This window comes from Spermophilus citellus (genome assembly GCF_964194105.1).
Source record: "Spermophilus citellus genome assembly, chromosome: 7".
In the NCBI taxonomy this organism is placed as follows: Eukaryota; Metazoa; Chordata; class Mammalia; order Rodentia; family Sciuridae; genus Spermophilus; species Spermophilus citellus.
The window spans coordinates 111138710-111166707 of NC_138188.1; the positions used below are offsets into that span (position 1 = coordinate 111138710).

A 27998-nucleotide genomic window follows, 5' to 3' on the forward strand; every position below is an offset into this window, starting at 1 on the left:
ATATGATATGTCAAGAACTTTGTAATGTTGTGAACAACCAATAAAAAAAAAAATTTCTATTTCTTGTCTCTTTAACGTCCTCTTTCACCTTTTATCCATTGCCCTCAATTGGAATCCTACATATACATCTATATAAATACTACCATTTCAAGGTCCAGGCAAACTCCTATCTCTCTATTAAAGGAAAAGGTCTTTGCTGACTATTTTAACCTATAATAATCTAAGCTCTGACTTTAGCCTCTGTTATCTGGCTCTAATATTTTGCTGCTTAATACTGTTAACTAGCTTTTCACAAGTTTTTGAGTTATCTCCCAATTAGATTGCAAGTTCCTTAAAGGCAGATTCCTATATTGTTTTTCCTCTATTCCTCATGCACCTACATAGTAGATATAAATGTCCTCGATTTATGACCCAATATATATAATTGGTGTTCTTTACAGATATTTCTAGAATACATCTATGTTTTTATATAAACATGGATGTTCTGCTACCCCAATAAATTGAGTGTTTGGTGTCAGAACTCATCAGCTGACTCTGTGTCCCAGCCACAGGACTGCAGTTGTTCATCCTGTGGGAACTCAACTACAATGTCATAAACAAAATTTGGATCATCTTTCTTCTTCTGATTTTTCTCAAAAAGTTCATCCATGATGCTCTTCCTTTTGGCAAGCTCCTTGTCATCTAGTTTGTTCAGGTCTTCCTCAGGATCAATGGTTGTTTCCCGTTGAATTTGTTCCATCGTTTCTGCCAAACTCTGTCCCCACAAGTAACCTCGTAAAAAAGTGAATAACTTCTTTAGCTGCTTCAGGGATACTTGTTCCAGGTAACTCTTGTGTCGTGGATTATTCTTTAACTGTTCAGCAGCTCTGGTGCAGTCTAGGAAAGGGGGAAAACATATACTACATATATAATATACACCACAAGCAATTAATACACCACAAACTGTTCCAAGAACAAAAATGCAGCAAAAAACTCAGAACCCTGAAATCATTATCTACATTATAGACAAGTGGCTAAATGGCTTTATTGGAATTAACTATTTATAAAACTATTTCTTTATAATAAATTGAGTGTGAAGGGGGAAGGATGGATGTATTTTTTACTTAACTTAAAATCACTTTGTGGAGATGTAAAAAATTTCAACTGAAGAGCATATCTAAGAAGAAAAAAATGGCATTATAGCTTTTAGGCAGCAGTAGTGGTAGTAATAAAATGTTAAGATTATGAATTAAAAACATTTGGAGGGAGAGAAGTGAATTAATATTACTGAATAATGTTATCTCATTTAGTCCAGAACATTCTGAAAAGGATTAAATTTTTAATCAGTTAAAGAACTGGGGGGGGGATTATCAATTTCCTCTTATAGATATGGAAACTGAAGCTCACTATCAATTTATCCAAAGGTCACATATCTAGTCCCTGATAAAGTCATGATTTGAATCTACATCTGTTGACTCTGAAGTCCATGTCACGTCATTGTAAGAGACTCAAACTGTACTTATTAAGCGACTTAGGGAACATTTTAGAAGGCAAGATAAAATATGAGGTACCTGAGAACTTTGAAAAATTTCGGACTGGCATGATGCGCTGGCGACTTTTTCCTTTGATTTCATTCTCATAGATTAAGATAATAGCTGGAGGCTGGAATCTAACTCCACATTTCTTGGCAGTGCACATCATTCTCACATAACTTTCAGGATAAATCAGAGGAAACCTGATGAAAATGTGTTAGTTGCATAATAATTTCTGCTGGCAGGGGTAGGGGAACAAAACAACTAGGTGTTGGATAGATAAATCTTCTTTCTTTGGCCCCACCTTCCCAGCATAGGCAGCTGTAGTCCAGTTCTGTGCATGCTTAGCCTATGAAGCTCAATACTTAGAGGCCTAGCCTGAAATTCATTTTGGCTCTGGTTAATCTTAGTCTGTATCCCTAAGTTTCTTTGGGTGGGCCAGGTAAGGTAGTACACACCTGTAATCCCAATGGCTCAGGAAGCTAAGACAGGAAGACTGCAAGTTTGAGACTAGCCTCAGCAACTTAGTGAGACACTATCTCAAAATGAAAATAGGATTGGGAATGTATCTCAGTGGTAAAGTGCCCCTGGGTTCAGTCCCTTGGACAAAAAAAAAAAAAAAAAAAAAAAAAAAAAAAAGAAAAAGATTCTCTGGTTCATTGAAAGATGTAGGTATGTTCACATATGAGCTGGGAGTACAATTCAGATGGAGTTCTTAGAATACGACACTCTTACTGAAGACTGTATATGAACCCCTGAGTGAACCCAAGAACTGACTTATGGAGTCTTTCCCATTTATTAATTAAGAAACTGTGTATCAGGCACTTTTTATATCAAGGTACTATGGTTATTTTAACTTTTGACATTTTGTCAGGCTGGCAAATGGTGCACACCCTGTAATCCTGCCTACTTAGGAGGCTGAGGCAGGAAGCTTCCAAGTTGGAGGCCAGGCACCTGGGCAACTTGCCAAGATGCTGCCTCAAAATAAAAAAATAAAAAGGGTTGTAGATATAGCTCTGAGTGCCCTTGGGTTCAATCCTTAGTACTTTAATAAAAAATTGTCCTTTGAGGTTTGCCAGACCAAATCTGACTCCCGTATACTTGCTCAATTATTTTACTCACAGAGTCTTTTTGAAATTGTTCATTTAATCATTCATCTTCCCTTCCAGTTTATATGCTTCATGAAGGTGCATATCCATTTTCACCACAACATCTCACAATATCTGGAATGTAGTTGGCATTCTATACATACTTCTTAATGCTATCTATTAATATAACACATGGCTCCTGTATGTCATCCAAGTATTTATAGTCCAGAAACCTGATCAAAGAGGCCACATACAGGTCAATAATGTTTACATGGCCTTTATTTCAGCTTATTTTTTTCACTATGTGATATTCTTCCAGTTTAAAAAATGGAGTTATTTCCAGATTAGCACTTTCTGTTTTTTCTTCCCTTCCCCACTCTCAGTGTCAAATACATTTAATTATAAAAACTGCTTTAGATGTGGCTATGACATTCCCAGGAAGATTTGAAAATTGTCAAAAACTGAGGTAGTTTTATTAGAGATTCACTATAAGAGTGTAGTTTTTAAATATTTTAAAAGTAATTATACATGCTCATTGTAGAAAACTGAGGAAAGTAATCTCCCTTGATTACTTCATCCTTTTTTTCCCTATACATACGGTTTTATTTTTTAAACTGTCATATATTTTTACATCATATATACTGTTTCCTTTTATTAACCAATGTGATTATTTCATTAATACATATTTTACTAAAAGGCAATTTTTATAGCTGCTATGTGGATTTGTCTTATAATCTATATTATCACTTCTTATTGTTGAATGTGAGAATTTGTGTTCTGCCTCTGATACCATGCAATTATCAAATACATCTCCCAGTTCACTAAAATTTGATGTTAGTAAACTTTCTAGGAGATCCTACTGAGCACAATATAAACTGCACACACTACAGCAGATGGATGATGTACTTGGGAATGATGTATGCAATTGATACTCAATAGTGTAGATTCATTTACTATAAGACTTTATTTTCTCTTTCAAGTTTAACTTTCATTTTTACTAAAAAATGTTTGTATTCTGCTTGGAATATAACATAAATCCCAGGAGGATAATAATAAAAAACTACTGTCCATCTCCATAGTCAACAAGTTTCAATTCTTTTAGGCACTTTTCCCCCCCAAAATTTATCTCCATATTTCTACATAACATGATTATTCTGCTATTTTCAGTTTAAGATAGACACACACGCTACTCTTTGAGACATCCGCCCTAGAGCTTTCTGTCCTACCACCAGGAGAGGGTTGTTTCCACCCAACTGCATAGCACAAAAGCACTCCCATCTGCAGTAGGTGCTCTCTAGGCTGCTTACAGATTTCGTTCAGTTCAGGACAAGGGACGGCACATTACCTAATTATTCTTCTTAGACATGAATACTTTTCTGCCCAGGCATAAGTAACTGCGAAGGTCTTGATAATTGTCCCCCATAGAACCTAAAGAGATTAGATTTCCCAATGGGTAAAATAACCTCTCCCTACTCACGTCCCCACCAGTGTAAGGATGACTTCTTACCCTTAGAGAAGTACAGAAAATGTTTTTCTCCTGCAGGCCAACGTCTAAACCGCTGGGAGAGGGTTGTTTTCACCCAACCGCAGAGCACCAGAGCGCACTTAGGTCGACTTTGAGGCCGGGCGGAGCCTGGCGCTGCAGGAAGAGGCCGTAGCCACAGATCGCTGACGTCACCGCAGGGTGAACTCCTCTGTAGGAGGCCGAAGCACTCCAGGACCTGGCACGGGCGGAGGAGGCCCACTCCGAGCAAAACCCGCCAGCTCTCCGGACTGAGAGCCTGGTCCAGGGCCCGCTGCGCGGCGCGCCCTCCCGAACCCCTCGAACCGTTCCCACAGCAACAGCCCGGGTACACGTCACGACGCTTGCGTCGCTCCTTGCCCCGCCTCCGACCGGGGCCGCGGGAGGCGGGGCGGCACGAGAGCGCATTTTGGAGCCGGCCTTGCCGCTTTACGTTTGGCGGGAGCTTTGTGGTGTCGGTGCTGTGGAGAACTGGGAAACCGCAAGGCCGCGGGCGTGCGTTGCACTTAGCTCTCGGTCCTAGTCCCTTAAGTCGGTGACTGCGCACTCTAGGAGCGGCGTGAGGCGTGTGTAGGCTCCTTTTTGCGTCTGCATCTGGTCCCCGCGCTCTTCTCAGGCGTCCGCCCGCCCGCCGGCGTCCTGGCTGCCCGGGCCGTGGCTGTCCGGGTCGTGGCCTGGCTGCTCCTCGCGGCAGCTGGGCTCACCCAGACGCTCGCCGCCAACTCCTCTGACGCCCCCTTCGGTGCTGGTAAAGGGGGCGGGGCTCGGGAGTGAGGTGGGGCTTGGCAGAAACTCCAGGCTGCAGGGTCGTCTCCGCGCCGCGGTTAGTTAAGGTGCCTCGCGGACTCTGGGCGGCACTCTGGAAGGGTAGGGCGAGGTGGAGGAGGTTAAAACAAAGGCCGCGTGCCTTTCTCCTCCCCTATTTCCTCCCCTTGCTCGTTGTTGTCTGGCCGATTCCGGGAGTTTGGAGAGATTTAGTCCGGGCTTAGTCCGTCCGAAGTGGGCCTGGAGCGCTGTTTTAAAATATGGTAAAAGAAGTACAGCGGGGAAGCATCTTGCGATGCATTGCATGAAGCTTCCAGCCGCTAAAGGGCTAGAAAAACCTCCGTGTCCTGAGAGGTGTGAGAATCCCAGAAGAGCAAAGAGTCTTGGGTTGTGCGTGTGCGGAGGAAACTAGTTTTGTTTACAAACTTTTTTCGTGATTGACTGGTTTGGGGTAGGTGACTCGGGGATGGGTCAGGAGTTGATGCATATCTTTGGACCCGAGTCCGTCAGCCTTAATGTTCTGCCAAGTGCTGTGGATCCATCCTTGAGCCAGTCATGGAGCTTGCAGGATAGTGAGGGAGAGACACTTACAAGAGAAATTACAATGCAATGACCACGTTTGGATGGGGAGGGAAAGTTAGCACAAACCGTGTGAGTTTCTCCGCCTGTAAAATAAGGGTGTTAGACTAGTATATGTCAATCAGCACAGTTCTGCTTTTGTGTGTTTACAGAATTACACTTCCAAATTTATTTTTAAAAATGATTATCAGAACAAAGAATTTTCAAGCAGCTGGACTTGACATCTGTAAAGATTTCTCTAGCTTTGAATTTTATAATTGAAAAGGGGTCACTTGACAGAGACCATTTAATCCACCTCAACCGAATAATATTTAAGAGGAAAAAAAATCTTGAAAGTGAATCCAGATGCTTGATCTTCAATTTGAAATGATACTTTTGTCTTAAATATCATAAGTAACTAATATTTGCTTGCCTATTTGTGAATTGGCTTTTCTACCACCCCAGGATGAATGGTTTACTACTCTAGAGTACATCCCAATAGAATTTAAACCTATTCATTAGACCAGAGACCTTGTGCCTATTAGAAGAAAATGTAGGCCCAGCTCTCTATCATGTCAGCTTAGGAACTGTTCTTCAGTGACACTCCTTTAGAAGTAAAATCAAGAATCAATAAATAGGGTGATATCAAACTAAAAAGCTTATTCCCAGTAAAGGAAACAAGAATATGAAGAGAAAGCCTACAGAAGGGGAGAAAATCTTTGCCACCTGTACCTCAGAGCATTGATCTCCAGGATATATAAAAAAAAGTCTCAAAAAACTTAACACCAACAAAACAAAACAAAACAAAAATCCAATCAATAAATGGGCAAAGAAACTGAATAGGCACTTCACAGAAGAAATATGATCAGTTAACAAACATATGAAAAAATGTTCAACATCTCTAGCAATTAGAGAAATGCAAATTAAAACTACACTGAAATTTCATCTTACTCTGGTCAGAATGGCAATAATCAAGAATACAAGAAATAATAAATGTTGGTGGGGATGTGGGGAAAAGATACACTCATACATTGCTGGTGGGACTGCATATTGGTGCAACCACTCTGGAAAGCAGCATGGAGATTCCTCAGAAAAATTGGAATTGAACCATCATTTGACCCAGTTATCCTACTCCTCAGCATATACCCAGAGGACTTAAAATCAGAATACTACAGTGATGCAGCCATATCAATGTTTATAGCAGCTCAATTCACAATAATTAAGCTGGAACCAACATAGGTGCCCTTCAACAGATGAATGGATAAAGAAAACTTGGTATATAAACAATGGGATATTACTCAGCAATAAAGAAGAATTAAATTACAATATTTGCTGGTAAATGGATGGTACTGGAGATTATCATGCTAAGTTAAATAAGCCAATTGCAAAAACAAAACAAAACAAAAAAACCCCAAAACCCCCCAAAAACACCAAAGGTGGAATGTTCTCTCTGATATGCAGATGCTAACACAGTACTGGTGGTGGTGGTGAACAGAATAGAAGTTCAGTGGATTATACAAAGGGGAATGAAGGGAAAGGAGGGGCGATGGGAATAGGAAAGACACAGAATGAATTGAACATAACTTTCCTGTGTTCATATATGAATACATGAACAGTCAAACTCCACATCTGTACAACCCAGAATGGGAAGTTATACTCCATATGTGTATAATAGATCAAAATACACCGTATGTTCATGTATATCTAAAAAGAATTAAGCCTATTAATTTGAGAGATAGATGGTATCTGTTTATTTGGAAAAAATTATATGCTTCTCCAAATCAAATAAGATTTCTTTAAGTAGCCAAGAGTGAAAATATCATAGGCTTTTATAAAAAAGTCAGGCAAGCAAGGTAGTGGTGCACACCTATAATCCCAGTGGCTTGGGAGGCTGAGGTGGGAGGATCATGAGTTCAAAGTCAGCCTCAGTAATTTAGCAAGGCCCTAGGCAATCCAGTGAGACCATGTATCTCAATAAAATACGAAAAATGGCTGGAGTTGAGTGCCCCTGTGTTCAATCCCCAGTACGAAATAAAGTCAGGCAAGTCCACACTTATATTGAACAGTTTGGGAAGTTGAGGCAAGAACATTGTAAGTTCAAGGCCATCCTCGAAATTTCGGGAGACCCTGTCTAAAAAAGGGCTGAGGATGAACTCATTGATAGGGAACCTCTGGGTTCAATCCTCAGTACCACATATAATCAATCAATCAATAAATGGTAAAACTTGTTTCCAATCAGTCACTTAGTTTTATGCCCAGAGCCAGTTGCTAACTATAAGTCTGAGTTTCCTGTATGTACTAATGAAAGTAATTTTGCTTGCCTATTTGCTGATTGTGAAATTTAAAAGAAAACATGAAAGCCCTAGGTGGAAGATTGAATGTAAAAGTAACATTTTCTAATATTTTTTCCTAATTTCAAATGGTTTCTTCAAGTCATATTTCTTAATACATCCTTTCAGGATTATATCTAATTTGTTCAGTAATATTCCATAATATGTAGTTTTCTGTGTGTTTGTTTTAATATTCTTTCTATATAGTTCTAACTTTTGAGATGGGGTAAAGTTCTATAGCAAGATAGGTGCTGGTAGTATTGGTGGTGATAGAAACTGAATCTTTAGTTTTATGACACTTACATTGAGTGTTAAGTAATTTTTAGTGTCTGAATTTTGCATGGTGTCAGTATAGTAAGATTTCTGTTTATTCTAAGTTTACAAAGGAACCCATTTAGCATTTAAGTGACTCCAGTTTTCTTGCCTTTTTATTTAACCCAACATCTCCACAAGGCATAAATGTACAATTGTCCCAGTTTTATAGGCATGGATGTTAGAATACAGAAGTTTCTATTATGTCTCTCATATGTACATAGTTTCATTGAGCTAGAATTAAAATAGATTCCCTGGCTCTTTAGCCATTCTCTTCTTTTTTGGTGTCCTGGGATCATCTAACTAAAGTATTTTTGGTGGTGGGCTGGAGATTGAATCCAGGGCCTCGGGCATGCTAGATAACCACTATACCAGTGAGTTATACTCCCAACCCTAAAGTACTATTAATAACAAACACTTATATAGAGCACTTACCATATGGTAGGCTCTGTTCTAAGTGTTTTTCCATATCCTAAATTCTTATGATAACCATAGAGAGAGAAACTATCTTGCCTAGACACATCACTATTAAGTGACAGACTGGAATTTGAAATCAGACAATCTTAACTCCAAAGTCAATATCTGCCCCCTCCTTTTTTTTTTTAGTACTGGGGATTGAACTCACAGGCACTTGATCACTGAGCCACATTCTTGGCCCTTTTTATTTTTTATTTGAGACAGGGTCTCAGTAAGTTGTTTAGGGCATCACTGTGTTGCTGAGGCTGGCCTTGAATTTTGGATCCTTCTACAACAGACTCCTGAGTCTCTGGGGTTACAGGTGTGGCTCTATAGTCAGTATTCTTAACCACTATGTTGTACTAGAAATAGATTTAGAGGTAGCTCAAACTTGTTTTTATTTGCTTTTAGATTGACTACTTTTCTGGCAAGTAAAACCTATTGAAATAATTATTTTCTAATTATTTAAATATTCTTTCATTGAGTGCTTATTTTAAAAAATCTTTTCATTCTTATAGGCATAAGGGCCACTTGTTCTGAAATTATTTTAAGGCAAGAAGTTTTGAAAGATGGTTTCCACAGGTAAGTTGCCCATTGATTTCTATTTATATTAAAATACTATCTTATAATTTAGATTAAAAAGTTGATAGTTGAAACAGATAAATTGAAAAATCACTTTTAAAGTTTATCAGTGAGAGATTTATCATGTGTGGTTCATACTTAGAAATAATGTTTCTTTTTTTGTACTCAGGATTGAATTCAGGGGCATGCACCCACTAAGCCACATCCTCAACCTTATTTTGTATTTTATTTAAAGACAAGGTCTCACTGAGTTACTTAGTGCCTCGCTTTTTGCTGAGGTCAGCTTTGAACTCGCAATCCTCCTGCTTTAGTCTCCCCCGCTGCTGGGATTACAGGTGTGTACTACCATGCCCAGCCAGAAATAATGGTTTTAATAACAGTGGAGAAAAGAAGAAAACATTGTTTACCATGCGTACTTTAATTTTTATATACATATAGGCAATAGCTACATATGCAGTGCTCCATTAAATCACAAATGGCTATGAGACACATGAACTTTTTCTTGCTTTTCAGATGTGGAAACTAGGGCTCAGAGAAGTTAAATCATTTGGTAGAAGTTAGGGTGATAAAGCTCTGACTCAGATTTAATACTATTATCCCATTATTCAAAGCTATGCACGCTTTTAAATACTGTCTGATACAACATTCTGAATCACTATTTCTTATTTAGTAGACTTGATTTCAAATAAAATTGTTTGAAAAAGATGAATGAGACTTTTGGTGTAGCTTAGTGGTAGGGCGCTCTCCTAGCACATACAAAACCCTGAGTTCAATCTCCAGCACTGGGAGGGGAAAAAAAGATGAATGAAGATAAATGTTTGCAGTATTAAAGATCTTTATACTGGTAAAAAGCTATGAAACAGTTCCATAAGAAAACTTCCCCAAACTTCATTTGTTCTATAAATTTTGATACCTGTGATTTTAAAATAATTTCATTTCATAGTCACCTTACATGAAATTCCTCTTTCCCCTCTCTTCCAAGTTAGTATAGCATATGCAGGGCTAGGAGAGAGAGAAAAAAAAAACCTGGGCTGCTGTTACTTGGATAGATTTGGCCTCAAGATGTAGGTACTCATTATCTATGTGTCCTTAGGCAAGCAAGTTACTTAAGTCTTTTCTTTGTTATCAGTAAAACTGGGTAATGTTAGTATTTCCTCATTGGTGTTGTGAGGTTTAAGTCAGAGAATATATAGAAAGTTCCTTGATATACTAGGGAAATGTTAGCCATTATTATAATGAGGTAGGTGATCAAGCTAAGCAAGCCAATTTTAGTCAAAGAGGAGATGTGATGGTAAAGTAGTAAAATTAATTTGGGAGAGAAGATGGTGAGAGGGCACTTCTGAAAGTTTTTAATGGAGTTCCAGAGACACATTTTAAGCAATGTCCAGGTAGTTAGACTAGGTACATCACTTCTCTCTTTACAATAATTAGCATATATAAAACTATTGTTATGGTCTGAATTTCAAGAGGAATGGGGCTACTAAATAATGTAAATTTGACAGTGCCATCAAAATGATTCTAATAAGGAAAAAAGAAGTACTTGTAGAGGCTGTTGCGATAAAAATGATTCTAATAAGGAAAAAAGAAGTACTTGTAGAGGCTATTGTGATAAGAAATGTAGTTTTCCAATTACACATACTGAGAATGAAAACGGGACATAAAACCAACCAAGGATAAAGAATGACAGCACCCATAATAGATTCAGAAAGTAGAAATCTGAGTTGTTTAAGATAGAAAATGTCAGTAATCCTTTTTTTCAGAAGGCTTTTTAGTTATGTTTAAAGCAGATGTCTTGCTGCTAGAATGAATGAGGAAGGATTAACAAGTTATAGAACATTAGAACTTTTTTGTTCCTTTTCTTCTTGGTCACAAAGATTTACTTCTACTCTGGAAGGGGCCAAACAAATATTCACAGTAGAGAACTAAAGTGCAGAATACATAAGGGAATCATACAAAAGGGCCTACTATTGTAAATAAGTTCAGAGTCTCCCTTCCTTGATGAACTCTCATTGCAGTAGGAGGGAGAATTTGCTTAAAAGATTGCTGAACTAGGGCTGGGGATGTGGCTCAAGCGGTAGCGCGCTCGTGGGGCATTGGGTTCGATCCTCAGCACCACATAAAAAATAAAATAAAGATGTTGTGTCCACTGAAAACTAAAAAATAAATATTAAAAAATTCTCTCTCTTTAAAAAAAAAGATTGCTGAACTAATGTTTATAACCTTTGGATAATCTGTAAGTTAGAACTACAAAATTGTGAGCTTGGTGTTGGTGTAGATTCTGGGCAGAATTCTAGATCAGATTATTAAAAGGTTGGTTTATGAACACAGAACAGGAAGAGGTGGTTGCTGGAAGTTATCATGAATTTATTACAAATATTTCCTTTATAAAGTTGGTAGATAGGTGGATCAGGGAAGTGCTATGGTCATGGTGTATCTGATTTTCTTGAAGTTTTTTTTTTTTTTTGTGTGTGTGTACTGGAGATTTAACTCAGGGGCACTTGGTTACTGAGCCACATCCCCAGCCCTTTTTTGTATTTTATTTAGAGACAGGGTCTCACTGAGTTGTTTAGCCCCTTGCTTTTTGCTGAGGCTGGCTTTGAACTCGCTATCCTGCCTCAGCCTCCTGAGCTTCTGGGATTATAGGCGTGTGCCACTGCACCCAGCTGGAAGATTTTTTTTTTTTTAAATAAAGTTTTATATGGTATCTATGAACAAGATGAAGAAATGTTGCCTGAAAGATAATTAAGACAAATTTCTTTATAAAAATTTAAAAATACTCTAGGTGTGTTGGTAAATGCCAATAATCCCAGTGACTCAGGAGGCTCATGCAGGTGGATCGCAGGTTTGAGGCCAGCCTTGGCACTTTAGTGAGACTCTGTATCAAAATAAAAAATAAAAAGTTCTAATAAATAGCCACCCCTATTTATTATTAATATTTGAATGTATTTTTAATCCTTTTAATCTATGTCTTTTGTTTAATGTTTTTTGTGGATAGCATATAGTCAAGTGTTTCTCTTTCATGTAGTCTGTCAGTCTCCATATTCTAATTGGAATGATTAGACCATTTACTTTATTATTTTTTATAATTGGTTTTGTGATACTAGGGACTGAACTCAGGTGTTCTCCACTACTGAACTGCATCTTCAGCCCTTTTTATTTTTTCATTTTGAGATAGGGTCTTGCTAAGTTGCTGAGGCTGGCCTGGAGCTTGCAGTCTTCCTGCCTCAATCTCCAAATTGCTGGATTGCTGGGATTATAGGTATATGCCACTGTGCCTGGCCAGACCATTTCTTTCTTTTTTTTTTTTGAATTTGTTTATGGTACTGGGTACCAGGGTGCTTTAGCACTGAGCTACATCCACAGCCCTTTTTAAAATTGAGTTTATTTCAAGTTATTTTTTGTTTCATTTATTTTTTGTTCCAAGCTAGTCACATCAAGTTACCAAGGCTGGCCTCAAACTTGCAATCCTCTGTCTCAGACTCTCAAGTTGCTGAGATTACAGGTGTAAGCAAGTGTGCCTGCCCACACCATTAACTTTTATGTAGAGTTTTTTTTTTTTTAACCTTTGTTTTATTTATTTATTTATTTATTTTTATGTGGTACTGAGGATCAAACCCAGTGCCTCACACATGCTAGGTAAGTGCTCTACCCCTGAGCTACAACACCAGCTCCAACTTTTATGTAAATATTGATATAGTTATTTTGGTTTAAATTTATCCACCTTGCTACTTTTTTTCTCTTTCTTTTTCTGGTTGTTCTCTGTTTTTTTCTCTCTCGTCTTATTTGGAATAAATTGATTATAAATCTTAGAATAGATTAATTTCTTTATGCTTTTGTTGTCATGTTTTACTTCTGTTATAAACTCCTCATTACATTGCTGTTATTTTTGCTTCAATTATATTTTTTATATTATTTATTTTAATTATGATACAGTACCCGTAACATAAAAAGTCATCTTAACAGTTTTTAAGTGTACACTTCAGTGGCCTTAAGTACATTCATGTTGTTGTGCTACCATCACTGCTATTCTTCCATATTACTTTTTCATTTTACACAACTGAAATTCTGTACTCATTAAGTAATAACTCCCCTTTCCTCTGGCTCCTGGCCACCATTTTGCTTCCTGTCTCTATGAATTTGACTTCCCTAGGTACCTCATATAAGTGGAATCATACAATATTTGTGACTTATCCACTTTCCTTTGCATAATATTCTTAAAGTTCATTCATGTTGGAGCATATATCAGAAAATTTCTTCCTTTTTAAAGCTGAATAATATTCCTTCCATTGAATGTTGATGGACACTTGGATTGTTTTTCTCTTTTGGCTATTGCAAATAATGTTGCTAGGAGCATATATGTACAAATATCTTTCCAGATTCTTACTTTTGATTCTTTTAATTCCTAGAAGTAGAATTGCTGAAGTAGCAAGGACTAGAAGTTCACACCACCAGACCTGGCCAAAAAAGTCTTTTGTATTTACCCACATATTTACCATTTATGATGTTCTTCATTTTTTCTTGTGGATGTTTCCATCTGGTTATCATTTTCTACCTGAGGAATATCTTTTACTGTTCTTGCAGTGAGAAATTCACTTAGTTTGTGTTTGTCTTAGTCTTTATTTTGCCTTCATTTTGGAAGGATTTTCTCCAGGATGAATAATTATAGACTGACAGCTTTTTTTGTTTTATTACTTTAAATATGCCTAGTCTTGTACAGTTGCAGCTTACTTATGCTTTGTCTTATGGCTTAGGCTTATTGTAGTTACTTTCTACAAAGTGAACTTTTTCTTGATAGCCTTTGACTATTTTTCTTTATTTTTTGACTGAAGAATAATATACTTTGGTGTGGTTTGTTTATGTTGATCCTGCTTAGGTTTTGTTGAACATCTCTGACTGATGGGCTTATAGTTTTCATGAAACTTGGAACATTTTCAGCCTTTAATTTTTCTGTCGCATTCTCTCCTCTTTTTCTAGGACTCCAGTTGTACATATACTAGACCACTTGCTATTTAAAGATCACCGAAACTATTTATTTTTTCTTCCTATTCTTCTTTATTCTCTATGCTTCAGTTTGGGTAGTTTATGATGCTCTGTCATCAAGTCAGTGATCTTTTTATTCTTCAGTATCTAATTGCTTTTAATCACATCTGGGTAACTTTATTTCAAGAGTCTTATTTTTTATCTCTTAAAATTGCATTCAGTTCTTTTAAAAATTACCCTTTCTTTCTTTCAGAACGTTCATGCTTGTCTTTAAATCCCTGAACCTATATGGTGTATGTACAAATACTGTTTTAATTTCCATTTTGTTACTTTTGTCATTTCTAGGTCTGTGTCTATGGACTAATATTTTCATGGTCATATTTCCCTGCTTAATTGCATCTGTTAGTAACATTTTATAGGATGCTGAACATGGAATGTTTTTGATACAAACTTTATTGAGTTGGATTGTCTTCTTTTAGAGACTTTTTAGAGCTTTTCTTCTTTTGGCAGTTGTGACTTTTTTTAGGACTTTTCTTCTTTTGGTGGTTGTTACTTATCGGCTTGATGCTTTTTTTTTTTTTTTTTTTTGATACTGGGTATTGATCCCAGGGGCACTTTATCATTGAGCTATATATCTTCATTCCTTCTTGTTTTTAAATTAAATTAAAAAAATTTTTTAAGACTTAGTAAGTTGCTTGAGGCTAGCCTTGAACTTGTAATCCTTCTGTCCCCCAATCTGTTTAATCCTCTCTCAACCATTTTTTCCCCCTAAATGTATATTCTTAAAGCTAAAGTGACATTTACTCTAAGGCTATTTTTTCTACTAAGCCTTATCAGACTAGGGTCTGTAGTGAGTGCTTCAGTTTCTGTAAGTATTGGTTGGTTGGAACTTGAATGTCATCCAGTTAGTCCTATGTGAAATTTTGGAGTTTTTCACTTTTCAGTTCCCTGGTCTTTTTTTGCCCAGTTTTGTGGAGTTATATCTCACTTGTGCTTATCTTGGTATTCGGCAAAAACTCAAGGGATTTCTATCAATTGATTGATTCATTGATGATTGTACTGGGGATTGTTTTTACTTTTATGGATATGATGTTATGCTAGTTCATTTAACAATCAAATGAAGAAATTTATTTTAAATGCACTTGTTTTTCAGAGACCTTTTAATAAAAGTGAAATTTGGAGAAAGCATTGAGGACTTACAGACCTGCAGACTCTTAATTAAACACTATATCCCAAAAGGACTTTTTGTGGATCCTTATGAGTTGGCTTCATTACGAGAGAGAAACATAACAGAGGTACAGCCATTAATAAATTTTTTTAGGGAATGCTATAATTTGGATTAAGACAAAATAGTAGATAAGACAATTTTATAGTATTTTAAAATTGTTATTGCAGTGTATAAAGTGATATCTTTAGAGATGGGAGTATTCTTCAATAAGTAATACTTGTTAGGACTAAGCCAACTAAACTGAGCCAGTTAAATGCTTTTCAGCAGAATGATTCATAGTTTAGTGACTTAGGAAAATTATGTTTATGTGTATACATACACACAAAACGTGTATATATATATATATATATATATATATATATATATATAAAATATGTGTGTATATAATATATATATGTATATCTTGAAAAGAATACTTAATAAATAGTGCTTCAATAGCCTATATGTTAAAGTAGATAGACATATGCCCTCATATCTGTATAATTCGGAAAAGAAACTAATATTTAATATTTATTTAATTTTTGTATATTTGTTTCTAAAGGAAGCAAGGTAAAATTAATCTTTATAACAATCCTGAAGGTATTATTTCCATTTTATAAATAAGGAAACTGAAGCACAAGGAGGCCAAGTAACTTATAAAAGATCATATAGATAAATGGTAGAGCCAAGAAATGAATCTAAGGTTGTCTGGTTGCAAAGTTGTTGCTCTTTCCTGACATGAATCTCACATAGTCAGGAGTTTCCCCAACTTTGATAAGAACAAAAATAATGGGTACTTTTTATACAGATTATTGTGTTCCTGGGAAATCCCAATTTAGTACATCTAGCTTGGATTCAAATACCTTTTTTAATAAACCAGGTGCTTCCTGTTAAGAAATTTTGGGCCAGATAGTGGCACATGCCTGTAATTCCATCTACTTAGAAGGTTGAGGCAGGAGGATTGCAAGTTTGAGGCTAGCCTGGGCAATTTAGCAAGACTTTGTCTCAAAATTGGGGGTATAGGGGCTGGGGTTGTGGCTCAGTGGTAGAGTGCTCACCTAGCATGCATGAGGCACTGGGTTCAATCTTCAGCACCACATAAATGTAAGATAAAGATATTGTGTTCACCTAAAACTTAAGAATAAATATTAAAAAAAAAATTGGGGGTGTAGGGGCTGGGGTTGTGGCTCAGTGGTAGAGTGCTCACCTAGCATGCATGAGGCACTGGGTTCAATCTTCAGCACCACATAAATGTAAGATAAAGATATTGTGTTCACCTAAAACTTAAGAATAAATATTAAAAAAAAAATTGGGGGTGTAGCTTAGAGGAGAGTACCCTTGGATTAAATTCCTAGTACCACCAAAGTGGGGAAAAACAAATTTTGGGAAACTGTCTTAGTTAATAATATTATTATTTACATACTTTTTTTTTTTTTTTTTTTTTTGGTACCAGGGATTGAACTCAGGGCACTTAACCACTGAGCCACATCCCCAGCCTTTTTTAAATATTTTATTTAGAGACAGGGTCTCACTAAGTTGCCAAGTGTATCACTAAGTTGCTGAGGCTGTTTTTGACTCCCAGTCCTCCTGCCTCAACCTCCTGAGTTGCTGGGATTACAGGTGTGTGCCACTGCACCCGGCTTCACATAAGAATTTTGTAGTCATTCATGATGGCAGTTTATTTCTAATTGTGGTTTTAAGACAATTTCTTCACCTTTTTCATTTATTTTAACTTTCTCTAACAGAGAATGTATTCTCATGGCTTAAAATTCAGGAGATAAAGAAAGGTCTGTAATGCTAAGTTTCTGACTCTGAATCCTCAGTTACCATATTTCTTCCTTTGTTCTAAGATTTTTTGTATGTATGCATGTCAGTTTAGATACCTGTACCTATATGGGAGGACCTCATTATTTTCTTTGCCAAGTTATGACTTTTAAGTGAAGCTTTTGGAATTTAAAATAATAGGTTTCAAATTTAAACATGGTTCTTGGCTTGTAATTATGTGAATTGGAATCATATTTAAACATACTTAATAAAATCACTTATCATGTTCTAAGAAAATGAAAGTGTTTGGATAGGGTTATCCAAAAGGAAGTTAAAGCACCCACACTTTTGATTGGGGAATGAGATTTGGTTGATTAGTTTGAATGTTATAAGAAAAGGTGGAAGGGAAAGGATGCCCCTATACATTGATTGACAACTTTCTCTTTAACTGCTCTTCTAACCATCTTTCAAATCCCTAATTATAATGTTGTAAGTATATTTATTTTAAAAATTTCTACAAAAATAGATGCCAAATTTGTGATAGGTAATTGGAAGTTTATTTCTTGATGTATCAGATGGTTTTCCTTTTCCTAGCTGAGAGACTGTGGCCTAATTCCTTATGCAGAGAGATTTTGTCATGAAAAGTCATATTTTTTGATGAGGATAGAGGGGAATTTATATAAAGGGATTAATTGATGCCTATATACCTAGACTGATTTTTTTTTTTTTTTTTGTCTAGGGGTTGAATCTGGAATGCTTAACTGAGGGTGCTTAAGCCGCATCCCAGTCCTTTTTGGTATTTTATTTAGAGACAGGATCTGAATGAGTTGCTTAGAGCTTACTAATTTGCTGAGGGTGGCTTTGAACTCAGTCCTTCTGCCCTGGCCTCCCAAGCTGCTGAGATTATAGGCATGTGCCACTGCATCTGGCTACAGTGAGATTTTTAATTCTTTTCCTATAGATAAATAGAATTGGGCTCTCAAAGCACATGGGTGGTATGATAACAAATGCTTTTTAAGTAGCTTGTGAGCAATTTGGAAATAATTGCAAGCCTTAAATAGGTTCACCAAGGATAAGATACATGCCTAATAAATACTCACCTCATTTTTAGGTAGGGCTATTAGACAGTGTGACTGGATCCAACTGAAGGCCTCATCCATGGTAGGCAGTACTTTACCATTGATCTATGTACCTACTCCCTATAGATATTTTTAATCAAATTTGTCATATATTTTAAGAACAGTATAATATTAAATTCCTATTTTATAGATCCAAGTGAAAATAGTGTTTTTGAAACCATATTTTTGCCAAATCAAAATATATGGCATTAATACTTATGCCTCCGGATAAGTTGGAGAACAAGGAACAGATTTAGTCTCCCACCTGAAATAACTAGAATATATGAAATAATGAAAAAAAAAAAGTCACTGACTATCAGGCAATGATATCTGAGAAGGGAAATAATCAAGGTGAGTTCTATGGTTGTCCTGGCTTACTTCCTTGAGAGAGGTTTCTGGTTGTAGTGCAGGGAGGAGGAACTCAAACAGAGCCTGATGGACTTCTTGAGATAAAGTTAGGATTCTGGGGAAAGGAAGGTCATTAGAATTCACAGGACAGTATATTTGAGGAGAGAGAACTGCATAGAGGCAGAACTCCAGAGATCCGTACAAGGTTGCCCTCAAATATGTAGCTGAGTATTCATTAGTGCATGTATGTGAGGAAACCACCTGATGCCAGGGGGAGAACCATCTGACAAAATGAGAGGTAACAGTGCTTGGTCTCACACAGGACCAAGAGTATAGTGTCTCTTTCCACTGAGCAGCCTGAGAAAAGCCTCATAGTTTTTGGACAATGGATAGAGTAAACAGAACAGCTTTTATTCATTAGTGGGGAGCACTTAGCCTAAAACTGAGCATTGCCTCAGTCCTGCATAACAAATCTTAAAAGTAAGACCCTCAAAAAACCAAACTGTTTCCAGCCTGGTGTAGTGGCGCACGCCTGTAATCCCAGTGGCTGGGGAGGTTAAGGCAGGAGGATTGTGAGTTCAAAGCCAGCCTTGGCAAAAGAGAGGTGCTAATAAGCACCTCAGTGAGACCTTGTCTCTAAATAAAATACAAAATAGGACTGGAGATGTGGCTCAGTGGTCAAGTGCCCCTGAGTTCAATCTCCGGTAACCCCCCCCCCCCCCAAACAAAAACAAAAACAAATCATTTCCAGATAACCTAATTGCATCTTTTTTTTTTTTTTTTTTTGTGGTACTGGGGATTGAACCCAGGACCTTCCGCATACAAGACAAGCACTTTACCAACTGAGCTATATCCCTAGCCCTTAACCTAATTGCATCTTAAATGAAGCTCAAGAATATTTATAGGAAAGAATATATACAATCAAAAATGAGTAAATAAAGCATTTTGAATGAAAAAAAGTATAGGAGTACAGAAATACCTAGCATCAAATGAGATCAGGTTCACAATATTATGACTTCTTTGAAAAAGAAAAACCTGAGGGGTTTGCATAGTGGTAGAGAACTTGCTGAGCATGGACGAATCCCTGGGTTCCATTCCTAGCACTACACAGACTCACACAAAATCTAGCAGTTATCTAAGTGTATATGAAAATAAAACCTATATTGAGGAGATTATTTAATTGATTGAAACCAATCCAGAACTGGCATAGATGTTAGCATTAGGAAACAGGTCATTAAAACAGTTGCTGTAACTATATTCAGTATGTTCAGAAAGTTGAGACATGGAAGATTCTGTAAAAAAAACAGCACTGAACTAACATTTAAGACTATAGTGTGTGACCAATCCTCAGTTCCCAAGTATGATGATGGGGTGTTCACAATGCTGCGTGAGATGTGCCTCCCTCTAAACCTTCTTATGATGTTTTGATCACATCACCCACCTGATGTGGAAAAAAGACTCCAGTGTGTGAGACAAAAATAACTCTGGAAGGGATAAATGGCAGATCAAATATTGCAGAAGAAAAAAATTAATGAACTTGAAGGCATAGCAATAGAACCTACCAAAAATGTAAAAGATAAAAGATCCAATTTAGAAGGTGACTGGAACATAAGAGAACTTGTGCGACAACTTCAAGTGATCTAGTATACAAGTAATTGGAATCTCCATTGAATAAAAAGAGGAGAAAATGGAAAAAGTTTTGAAAAATAATGACTGAGGACTATCTGAATTTGATGAAAGTTGTAAACTAACATATGGTTAAGATGCTTACGTCCAAGAAGCATGAAGAAAACTACAAGTCACACGTCAACCAAATTTTTCTACAATGAGAAAAAAGACTCTTAAAAGCAGTGAGAGGGGGCTAGGATTGTGGCTCAGTGGTAGAGCACTTGCCTAGCACGTGTGAGGCACTGGGTTTGACCCCCTCAATATCACATAAAAACTAACTAAATAAAATAAAGATATTGTGTCCATCTACAACTAAAAAAACAAAAACAAAAACAAAAAAACAGGAAAAAAACTTGCATATACAGTGAAACAAAAACAACAATGACAGCAGATTTGTCAGAAATAATGTAAACAAGACTGTGATAACATCTATAAAACATTGAAAGAAAAACCTGTGAAATTCGAATTCTGTACTTACTGAAAATGTCTCAAAGTGAAGGGGAAATGAAGGCTTTCAGACATACGAAGCTGAAAGAACTCATCTCAGTCCTCCACTATAAGAAATGTTAAAGCAAGTCCTTTAGGCGGGAGGAAAATGATACCAAGTAAAATCTAGATTTATACAAGGGAAAGAGAATGCTTAAAAGGGTAACTTTTTTCTCTTACAATTTAACTCTGTATGAGATTACTGACAAAAACATCAGTGTAGTGTAGTATTAGTACTATATGTAAAAGTAAAATGTGTGACAAATATCACAGAGGTTGAGTGGGGAAAATTAGAGGTATAACTTTATAAAGTTGTGAAATGAAACATGAAGTCATTTAATGTCACTTGAAGGTAGAGTGTAATTTGTTAAACATGTAAATCCTGAAGCTATCACGAAAACAAAGGTCGTAGCTAATTTGTGACAAAGCAGATGCAATGGAATTATAAAAAATATTCAGGTAGCTGGGTTTGGTGGATTACACATGTAATCCCAGTGGCTTTGGAAGCTGAGGATCTCAAGTTCAAAGCCAGCCTTAGTAACTGAGGCCTTAAGCAATTTTGTGAAACCCTGTCTCAAAGTAAAATATATAAACTTCTGGTTGCTCAGTGGTTAAGCACCCCTGGGTTCAATCTCTGGTACCAAAAAAAAAAAAAAAAAAAAAAAAGAAAAAAAGAAAATTCAGTTAATCCGGTAGAAGGCAGAAAAAGAGAAAAGGGGAACAAAGATCATGTTATAAGTAGAGCACAAGTAACAAGATGATGTATTTAAACTTAACCACATTAATAGCAAATTTCTAAATATCCCTATTAAAATATAAAGATCTTCAGATAAGAAAGCGATACTCCTCAACCGTATGTTGCTTATATGAAATGTACTTTAAATTTAAAGACACAAGGTAAAAGTTAAAAAAGGGAAAAATATGCTCACACTAATCAAAAGAAAGTTGTCAATATTAAAATTAGGAAATAGATTTTGGAGCAAGCAAAGACTATCACCAGGTCCTTTGGTTAATGAGTTCAGTGCATGAGAAAGAAGTAACAATCCTAAATATTTATGCACCTAATAAAAGAGCTTGAAAATGCATGAAGCAAACCATGCAAAGTGGCACTCTTGTAATTTCCGCTAATTGGGAGGCTGAAGCAGGAGGTTTACAAGTTTGAGGTCAGCTTGGGCAATATAGCAATACCCTATTTCAGAGGAATGAATGAATGAATAAAATATTTACAGGGCCTGGGGCTTAGCAATAGAGGGCTTGCCTAACATGTGAGATTCCATCTCCAGCACTGCACACACACAATCATTTGCCATTTTTTCCATTAACCTTTTATACACATTGTAGAAAGAGTTGCTGACCATTGCCTGACCCCATTGTACTATCTTACTACCACTCTAGTTACTTCACTAAAGAACAGAAGATTACCAGAATGATATTAATAACTTATAACCTAATATAGGTTTAATAGTTTTTGTCATAGTAGCTTTTATACTTATTAAATAATGCTGTTTTTATTCACACAGTCTCTTCTTGGTACCTGTTTTGTCACCTAAACAGAGGTTAATAAGGAAATTTCATAGAAATAATTTTTTTTGGTAAATTTGGCACCCCAGAGTATAATTTCCCCAGTTTACTTTTATTATACACAGATCACATCCTGTGTTTTCTACTTAAACTTGAGGATGGAAGGGAAATGAAAAGGTTGATAATGGGGGTAAATTTGACACTTCTGTATATTTGCACTGCAGTCTTCTGGTTTTACTTGTGTCTTTATTTTTCTTCATCTATTTCTTCTTTTTCTTTTTTAAAATATTTTTAGCTGTGGATGGACACAATATTTTATTTATTTATTTATTTTTATGTGGTGCTGAGAATCGAACCCAGTGCCTTGCACATGCCAGGCAAGTGCTGTACCACTGAGCCACAACTCCAGCCTCTTTTCTTTTTCTTGATTAATGTCTGTTTTCTCTTCAACAGGCAGTGATGATTTCAGAAAACTTTAATATAGAAGCCCCAAACTATTTGTCCAAGGAATCTGAAATTCTCATTTACGCCAGACAAGATGCACAGTGCATTGATTGTTTCCAAGCCTTTTTGCCTGTGCACTATCGTTATCACCGGCCACATAGTAAAGACGAAGAAACATTTATTATAGTCAACAACCCAGATTTATTGATGTATTGTGACCAAGGTGCGTATTTCAAGTCTTTTCTGAGGGTTGAAAATAAGAATTGAGGGTATGTATGATGCCAAGTCTTCAGTCAAGGACAGGGATGGCAAAAGCATGTTTCTTTTTTCCTTTAAACTTTTTTGATTGTAAAATGAAGCCAGGTATAGAAAAAACTACATATATATATGATTTAGAGAATTATTATAAGGCAAATACCCTTGTCACTACCACCCAGTTCAAGAAATAGAACTTTGCCAGGCACCTAGTGGGAACTTCACATATTCTTTCCCACTCATGGTCTATTCCTTCTCTTTAACACTAACTCACTCTACTGATTTAATCATTCTCTTGTTTCTCAATACTTCTACTACCATAATGGGCAAGATTCTTAGATCCTATCATTTAATCTTGTCCATTTAAAGAAATCTGTTATTTCCATTATGCCTGTTCAATTTTTTCCTCATTCCTTCTTTTCTTCAAAACTAATGTATTGAGAGGACCTGGGCCATTTGACCTGTAGGGTTTCTTATGATTGGTGTTTTCCTAATTGTACAAAACACATGATGCAGTTCATCATGTTCCTCTGACTCCTTTAATTCCCAGAAATTGGCAATTGGCAGCTGACTCCAGAGGTATGGTTAGATCACTTGCTTTTTTTTTTTTTTTTTTCAGTACTGGGGATTGAACCCAGGGGTTCTCTATCACTAAGCTCTTCCCCAGTCCCCCCACCTTTAAAAATTTTTTTTAGACATTCTTGCTAAGTTACTGAGCCTGGCCTTGAACTTGTCATTCTGCTATCTCACCCTCCTGAGTCATTGTGTTATAGGTGTGTTCCACTATGCCTAGCTGTTACCTCTGTTGTTGTAAACTTTGTTCATGAGCTTTTGGTTTTGCTCTGTAATTGTTCTTTTTGTGGAGATTTGGGTAAAGTAAGAAAAAAAATTATTCTTTTGCTTTTTCTTCTTCACAGTCTTACAGTCTTTGAATTGAGTTTTTTTTTTTTTTTTTTTTTAAAGAAGCCCCTTTCAGATTTTGGATCCTTGTATCTTTGAATTTGGGCTGGCTTACTAGAATGTTTATAAAATTAATAGCACTGTGTCTAAAAACTGGCAGATAGGATGTTTTTAATTTTACATCTGCCACCATCATACCTTTTACAATGAGAAATTCAAAAATATTTCAGCTATCATAACTTTTCTCATCTAGTCTAATTTTCTGTTTCTAGTAATAGTATCTTTAACTCTAAATAAAGTTTGAAAAGTGCCTCTTCTGAGGCAGCAGTGGTGGATTTGATCAGAGTATGTATGTATGTATGTATGTATTTATTTATTTATTTATGGTACCAGGGATTCAACCCAGGGGTGGTCAACCACTGAGCCACATCCTCAGCCCTTTTTTGTATTTTATTTGGAGACAGGGTCTCAATGAGTTGCTTAGGGCCTGTTAAGTTGCTGAGGTTGGCTTTGAACTCACAATCCTCCTGCTTCAGCTTCCTTAGCTGCTGGGATTATAAGCATGTGCCACTGCACCCAGCCAGAGCACTCTTTATATGGGTGTTTTTCATGTGGAAATTTATCAAGTTATATGCTTAGGATGTGTTCACTTTAAAAATGTTATACCTTAAAAATCTTTTGTGTTGGGGCTGGGGATGTGGCTCAAGCGGTAGCGCACTCGCCTGGCATGCGTGCGGCCCGGGTTCGATCCTCAGCACCACATACCAACAGGGATGTTGTGTCCGCCGAGAACTAAAAATAAATATTAAAAAAAAAATTCTCTTCTCTCTCTCTCTCCTCTCTCACTCTCTCTTTAAAAAAAAAAAAAAATCTTTTGTGTTAAAATTTTTAATGGAGCCAGGCATAGTGATGCATGCCTTGTAATACCAGTAACTCAGGAGACTGAGGCAGGAGAATAGTAATTTCAAGGGCAACCTGGGCAATTTAGTGAAACACTGTCTTAAAATAAAAGGGTTGAGGATGTAGCTTGATTAAGAGTCCCCCTCATGGGGCTGGGGATGTGGCTCAAGCGGTAGCGCGCTCGCCTGGCATGCGTGCGGCCCGGGTTCGATCCTCAGCACCACATACAAACAAAGATGTTGTGTCCGCCGGGAACTAAAAAATAAATATTAAAAAAATTCTCTCTCTCTCTCTCCCCTCTCTCACTCTCTCTTTAAAAAAAAAAAAAAAAAAAAGAGTCCCCCTCAGTACCACCCCCCAAAAAAGGGGGGGTATTTGTTAAGTCAAGTTTGATTTCTTTATAATTTTGTAATTTCTTAGCCATCCATCCACATTAAGAAAAGATGCTTGGGCTGGGGTTGTGGCTCAGCAGTACAGCGCTCGCCTAGCATGTGCGAGGTCCTGGGTTTGATCCTAAGCACCACATAAAAAATAAATAAATAAGTATTGTATTCATCTACAACTAAAAAATAAATATTAAAAAAGATGCTAAAATAACAGTATGTGATAGATGGGTCCAAATCATATATATAGTGTATTAAAATGTTTGGAGACTCATATCCCAGGATTAACTTTTGTTCATGTTCAATATAGGACTAACCTTGAGTCCAAATCAGATTTTCTGACATTGTGTTCTACTACTTTTCTCAGAGTTCCCGATTTTGAGGTGCTGGGCTCAGTCACAAGTGGCAGCTCCTTGTGCTTTGAAGAGTAAGGATATATGCCAGTGGAACAACATGAAGTATAAATCAGTAAGCTAATATTTTAATGTTTTTAGATAGTGCTGCCTCTTTTAAGTCTTGTATTTTGTCATAGAATGTGAGTTTTTAGGGCTGGGGATATTGCTCAAGCGGTGGCGCGCTCGCCTGGCATGCGTGCGGCCCGGGTTCGATCCTCAGCACCACATGCCAACAAAGATGTTGTGTCCGCCGAGAACTAAAAAATAGATATTGAAAATTCTCTCTCTCTCTCTCTCTCTCTCTCTCTCTCTCTCTCTCTCTCTCTCCTCTCTTGCTGTCTCTAAAAAAAAAAAAAAAAAGAATGTGAGTTTTTGTTTGTTTTTAATGTTGTTTCTTTGCTACTGATGGTAACAGTGTTTCCTTATTTGGGTAAAGTTATACAATTATTTAGGGGCTGTTAATCCTGTGCCTCATTGGGTTAGAACATAAGTATAGCTGATACACTTTTTAAAGGTGTGAAATGCTGAGGAAAAATAGTGTAAAGTTTTAGTTTTCCTTTATCAATAAAACTTTATTTTTATTTAGAACTTTTTATTAGTTTTTTAACAAGAAAATAATTATATTACATAGAGGAAGTAGAAAAAGGAAACTAAAACCCAGTACTATCATTTAAACTTACCATAAAGCTTCTAGACAGTTGCTTTTTTTTTTTTTTTTTAAATCTAGTCTGGGCCACTTTGGGCCATTTGTAGTTTTGACTTCCCCAGCTTGTTTTCAGTTATTATTAAATTGTCATTAATACTTTCTAAGCACCAGCTTTGTCTTAGGAATCTACAGTTTCTACTTACCCCCCTCCCCTTTCTTTGGTTAACAGAAGTCTACTTCTTTCCTCTCTTCATCATGATAAGTCTCTTTACAAAGTACCTCTTTTCCTTTTTATTTTCCCCCACTATCCTTTTTTTCCCCTTTTATGAACTGCCTTTTAATTGGTGCTTGTATTACTGTTAGTTTCTTTGTTTCTAATTCTCCTTAAGGCCTGCTTTGTTTGGTTGAATGGTACAATCTGTATCTTAATTTTTAGTATATTTTTACAAGGAGCCAAGTGAACTTGCAACAAAAACTGTCAGTCAGATAACCAGAAGGCAGGTTTATTCATATGTACTATTGTGGATATTTACATTTAAAGTAATTTTCTTATGGTTACTTAGAAATATGTCCACCAGCTAGCTCAGGAAACTACTGCTTACAGTGAAGACCTACTGTAAAGCACTGCTGTTTTTTATTGGAGGACATTCTTTGAACCAACTTTTAGGAAGATGGATGGCTGCTAATCTCTTACACAATATAGATTACCATTTTCAGTAGACTGCCATTGCCATTTTGTACCTGAAAAAAATCTGGAGAATTGCGTTTGATTTTTTATATGAATGAAGAGTATGCTTAAGAGTTTATAGATTGTTTTCCTTTTATTTCTTCTTTTTATGTACCAGGAAAATAGGTATTAGGCCATTAATTAGGTGGTGTTCTAAATTAAGATTTAAGGTGCCTTTTTTTTAAGTTGATTTTCAGATAGTGTTTGTTATAGATTTTGTTGATAACTGTTTTTTTTTTAATGTGAAATTAAAATCCAGGTGTGTATAAACAGAAAAGGAAAGTATTCCCAGGTTACCTAAATTTTAATGTTTTTTAAAAAAACTTATTTAAAAACTTATTTTTAAACATAAAATTTCCCAAGGTTCCTAATTAAACCCCTTTATCTTCAAAACCAAACAGAACATAGAAAGTAAAGTGAACATAGGAGAATTTTTCATTGCTAGCCATAGGAAAGGATATATTCAGTTTTGTGATTTGTGAATAACAAACTGGAAAAAGCTGAGGAGAGGTACTACAAAACAACTAAATAGATACTTTATTTTATTGTTTTTTCTCTAGATCTCAAATTATAATTCTATATTCAAAGGTAAAACATAGCCAAAGGAAGTAATTGTTTATATTGATTATAGAGGTGATGCTGGGATATAGTTTTTTTTTTTTTTAAAAATAATACACTGAATTCTATATAGCAAGTAGAAAAAGTCAAACTAATGTGAAATCAATTATTATGGGAATTTTAATCTATAACATTAAATGAAATGGTGGATCTGAAAGTCATTCAAACACTAATGTTGTATGTAATGCATTGGTTAAAAAATATTTGAAAGAAAAGAGAAAAAGATCAAATTAAAAAAAATCCAAGAAATAGCAGTTTCCCTTTAGGACATACATTTGAAATGTTTCTTATTTTTTATCCTCTCTCCACAGATATATAAGAATGTGACTCTACAAGTTCCAGTGGGACTGACTATACATACCTCTTTAGTATGTTCTGTGACTCTGCTCATTACAGTCCTGTGTTCTACTTTGATTCTTGTAGCTGTTTTCAAATATGGTCATTTTTCTTTGTAAATTTTACACAGTTTAATGTTTTCTATAAACCAAATAAGATATGTTAATGTGACTAGAGG

General features: G+C 36.3%; 2 protein-coding genes across 5 annotated transcripts; one reads left to right on the forward strand and one right to left on the reverse strand.

Moving 5' to 3' along the window:
- Nucleotides 1–50: 50 nt before the first annotated feature.
- On the reverse strand, nt 51–4246 carry CEP19 (centrosomal protein 19). Of its 4 annotated transcripts, XM_081302146.1 has the most exons (4): nt 4107–4170; nt 3945–4027; nt 1551–1690; nt 51–876 (listed from the first exon to the last, which is right to left on the reverse strand). In XM_081302146.1, the coding sequence occupies exons 3-4, from the start codon at nt 1678–1680 to the stop codon at nt 515–517; spliced, it is 492 nt and encodes a 163-aa protein (XP_081158272.1). In that variant the 5' UTR covers nt 1681–1690; nt 3945–4027; nt 4107–4170; the 3' UTR covers nt 51–514. The 4 variants fall into 4 exon arrangements, with proteins under 4 accessions (XP_081158272.1, XP_081158270.1, XP_081158269.1 ...); XM_081302144.1 differs by lacking the exon at nt 3945–4027 and having other exon boundaries at nt 4107–4246; XM_081302143.1 differs by lacking the exon at nt 3945–4027 and having other exon boundaries at nt 1551–1714; nt 4107–4243.
- Nucleotides 2792–27982, forward strand: PIGX (phosphatidylinositol glycan anchor biosynthesis class X; the record flags this gene model as incomplete). Its single annotated transcript, XM_081301967.1, has 8 exons — nt 2792–2800; nt 4300–4554; nt 4674–4869; nt 9061–9124; nt 15258–15399; nt 22670–22883; nt 25466–25566; nt 27796–27982. The coding sequence occupies 8 exons, from the start codon at nt 2792–2794 to the stop codon at nt 27937–27939; spliced, it is 1125 nt and encodes a 374-aa protein (XP_081158093.1). The 3' UTR covers nt 27940–27982.
- Between the last annotated feature and the right edge of the window lie 16 nt (nt 27983–27998).